The following is a 3,928-nucleotide window of genomic DNA, read 5'->3' on the forward strand; positions in this document are numbered from 1 at the left end:
GCCAAAAATACATGAGAATACAAAAATTTAAGAGATTACAAATAATTATGAAATAGTACAAAAATTATGAGAGGATACCAAAATTATGATGAAGTACTAAAAAACATGAGAGAGTACCAAAAATTATAAGAGAATATAAAAAATTATAAGGTGAGTACCAGAAAACACGAGGGAGTGCCAAAAATATTGGTTTGTTTTATAAATTTGCTTTACTTATTTATTTTTAATTTTAAATTATATCAGTATATATAACAAATTTGATTAGTATGAAAAAATATTTCTTTTATATCACAAATTGATTTCTCAAACCAAAACTTTATTTTAAAAGCATATAAAATATTTTAACTGTATACTAAAATTATGAGAGATTACTAAAACGTAAAAGATTACAAATAATCATAAAATGTACCCAAAATTATAAGAGAATGCCAAAATAAATAAAAAAAAATTACTAATTTTCAAACTTTTTTACCTATTTATCAGGTAACCCGTTTGCAATTACAGAGGGAGCTTATGGATGCGTACTATAATTTCCCCAAATGTTTCCATGCTAGTTGGGTTGCATTTCTACAATAAAAAAATTAAAAAAAAATGAAAGGAGGAGGGAAATTGAATACCGATTTGTTATGCACGAGCATTGGATGCATCATTTCTTACGAAGGTGATATTTTTTTGGTAGCCTCATGCATTTGCTGCATTAGCTTAGATCACCCGTTACTTCAATTAAATCTTAGTGGAGGAATAAAAGCGTCCCACTAGATACGCAGTGTTTCAGAGCTCCTCATATTTCGATTTCTGATACTAAAGAATTGCTTCAGCATTTGAGTGTTTTGAGTGTTGTTGAAGCAAGGCAACAACACATAAAATCATGAAGCTACTCAACACCATCATTTTAACCTATACAATCCTACTCATTCTTTCTACACCATATTTTTTGTCTTTAAAAGCTCAAGAGAATGGAACCGGCACGGCTACAATGCCGGTCCAATCATCAGAAGGTGGTTTCTGCAAATCAATGGTGGAGACCAATGGCTATGAATGTGAAGATCACAATGTAACTGTTAGATAAATATCCTGATATTCACTGTTTTGCACAGTTTCTAATGGAATTTTGTGTTTCTTTTAGGTAACTACAAAAGATGGTTACATTCTCAATGTGGTAAGAATTCCTATGGGGGGGTGTCGTGACTGTCGGACGCGAGGAAACAAGTCGCCCGTGCTGTTGCAGCACGGGGTGTTTGTGGTTGGTCTCTTACAGTCACTGATGCAATGAAAATTTGTATGTGAAAAATGACATTGTGTATGATATTCAGGATGGAAGATCATGGCTGCTATTACCCCCGAAACAATCTTTGGCATTCAATCTGGCCGATAATGGCTACGACGTCTGGCTTGTTAACTCACGCGGAACAGAGTACAGTGAAGGGCATACATCACTCAAATTTGATGATCCAGTTATTGATTATTTACACCTCTCTCTCTCTCTCTACAATGCATGATGATTGTTGTTTTGTTTCCTTTTCCGAACTTGAGGTTGATTCTGATGGGTGTTTCTTAGGCCTACTGGAATTGGTCGTTGGACGAATTGGTAGCTTATGATCTTCCTGCAACATTCCAATATGTTTATGATCAAACAGGTCAAAAGTTGCACTTTGTTGGGCATTCACTGGTGAGTTTTAGAATCTGCTGCTAATGCTTTATTTCCCATCCCATCATCTTTGACAGTTTGATGTTGTTTACAGGGAACTTTGATGGTTATGGCTGCCATGTCAAGGGATCAGCTAGTGAACATGTTGGAATCAGTTGCATTACTCAGCCCAGTAGCTTATATGGGTCATACCACTTCCCTACTTTCAAGAGTTATTGCTGATAACTTCATTGCTGAGGTTACTTCTTTTTTTTGTCTTATCCAAATTGAATAAAGTTTTTTTTTTCCTTTCTTTTAACACAAATGTAAGAATTGTTTTATTTTTTTTCTTTTTTACAGACATTGGACTCGTTAGGCTTCTACAAATTTGATATGAGAAAGTAAGATGCAATGAACCAATAACTCCCTGAATTCAAAGATAAAACTCACATTTAGCTTTACTTAATTTCATAGCAGTCATAAGATAAATGCATGCATTTCAACCCGTTTATATTACGGCTTCCTTTTAAATATCCAACACATAATTTCCGAACAATCAACAGTGTCATTATTATAGAAATTCTGAAGGTGATCTGCCGAATACCAAGTGTTGACTGCACCACCTTGTTATTCACACCATATACAGGTAAAGTGAGGTACTTGTTTTGATAAATATGAAGCAAAATTTAGTAGGAATTTGTCATATCTTCCTGAGTTGAAACTTTGGGACATCCATTTTATAGGTCAAAACTGTTGCATGAAACCTTCCATAATGGATATATTTCTAGATAATGAACCACAACCAGCAGCGATGAAGATCGTCATCCACATGTGTCAGCGTAAGTATCCCTAAAGCCCTTCCAGAAAGTAAGAGATTTTTTGAGGGTATGAAAAAAATGGTGTTGTGGTGTGGGTATAACTTTTACAGTTATTAGAGGAGGAAACACAACAATGTTTGATTACAATGATTCTGGTACGAACTTAAAGCACTATGGGCAACCAACTCCTCCTGCCTACAACATGATCGGCATTCCAAAAGACCTACCCATCTTCCTCAGCCATGGTGGAGCCGATGCTCTTTCGGATGTGGATGATGTGAAGCTGTTGCTTGATAGTCTCCAAGGTCATGATCCAGACAAAATTGTTGTTCAGTTCATAGAACGTTTTGCGCATGCAGATTATGTAATGTCAGGAAATGCTAAAGAACATGTATACGATCCTTTTATTGCCTTCCTCAGTAGGCTACACTGAAATATAGGCCAAACCAATCCACAGCTTTTGATGAATTTGGGGAAGATTTTTAACATGTAAAACATGATACAAAACTAAGAAATAAATTGACACACAGTAGTGCACGAGTTTTATGAAAATTTTGTTCTTAAATTTCTTATGGAACTGCCAAGAACAGATGCATCTGCTTTTGATGGCTGTAAAAAAAGGACAAAAAACCTTTTTTTTTTAATAATGTTGTTTCCTCAAATGGCGGATTTCCCCCCAAAGTATATGTGATTTATTTAACTTGGATATTGTTGGTGTTTTTAGAAGTTGAGAGAACAGAGCATTCGAAAAATAGAGAGAAAATAAGAAAAATACTTAGCAGATTTTAAGAAATGCTATCAAATTCTCATCATCTTCATCATTCCACATGAATTACAATATATAGGTGTAGTGGTTACAAATAATCAACAAAACCCACTAAATCACCTTAAAAATATAAAGATAAAACTTGCACATAAACTGATTAGGTAAATTAATACCTAAAAATATCAAATCAATACCAACCCTACTTGTTTTAATATATTAACCTTAACAAGTAGATTTTAAACAAAACATCGATAGCAGAATACGTGAACCCAGCTCGCACTTTAACTGAGGGTTCACCAAAAACTTAACAGCTCACACTTTGATGTGCTCAAAACTTGAGTTGAGCTCGCAACTTTTGTGACAGCCCAAAATAGACCTTAGCCGGAATGTGGTTTCGGGACCACTAAACCGAGTCATAAAAATAATTAATTGTTATATTCTATGCTTACTATGTGTGTGCATGCATATGTGGAAATTTCATTCTCTAATTTTACCCATTTGTATGAGAAAGTATTAAATAGGGATCAAAGTGAAACATGGTGAAATATGATAGGCTAATTTTAAATGGCTTGTTAGTACATGTTAACAAAAGGTGGAGTTGCATGTCAAATAATCCCTTCCTAAGGAGGAGTGGCGGCCATGACAAGGTTATGGGCAAGGAACATGTTTCCAACATGTTTTGCTAGTGGTGTATGTAGGAAGTCATAAAATAAAGAC

General features: G+C 34.7%; 1 protein-coding gene across 1 annotated transcript; it reads left to right on the plus strand.

Moving 5' to 3' along the window:
- Nucleotides 1-773: 773 nt before the first annotated feature.
- Nucleotides 774-2,990, plus strand: LOC108473271 (triacylglycerol lipase 2-like). Its single transcript, XM_017774787.2, has 9 exons — nt 774-1,054; nt 1,127-1,243; nt 1,314-1,454; nt 1,559-1,669; nt 1,743-1,886; nt 1,988-2,028; nt 2,191-2,273; nt 2,371-2,466; nt 2,556-2,990. Exons 1-9 carry the CDS (start codon nt 869-871, stop codon nt 2,876-2,878), a joined length of 1,242 nt encoding a protein of 413 aa, XP_017630276.2. The 5' UTR covers nt 774-868; the 3' UTR covers nt 2,879-2,990.
- The last annotated feature ends 938 nt before the right edge of the window (nt 2,991-3,928 follow it).

Source organism: Gossypium arboreum, chromosome 7 (genome assembly GCF_025698485.1).
Source record: "Gossypium arboreum isolate Shixiya-1 chromosome 7, ASM2569848v2, whole genome shotgun sequence".
Lineage (NCBI taxonomy): Eukaryota > Viridiplantae > Streptophyta > Magnoliopsida > Malvales > Malvaceae > Gossypium > Gossypium arboreum.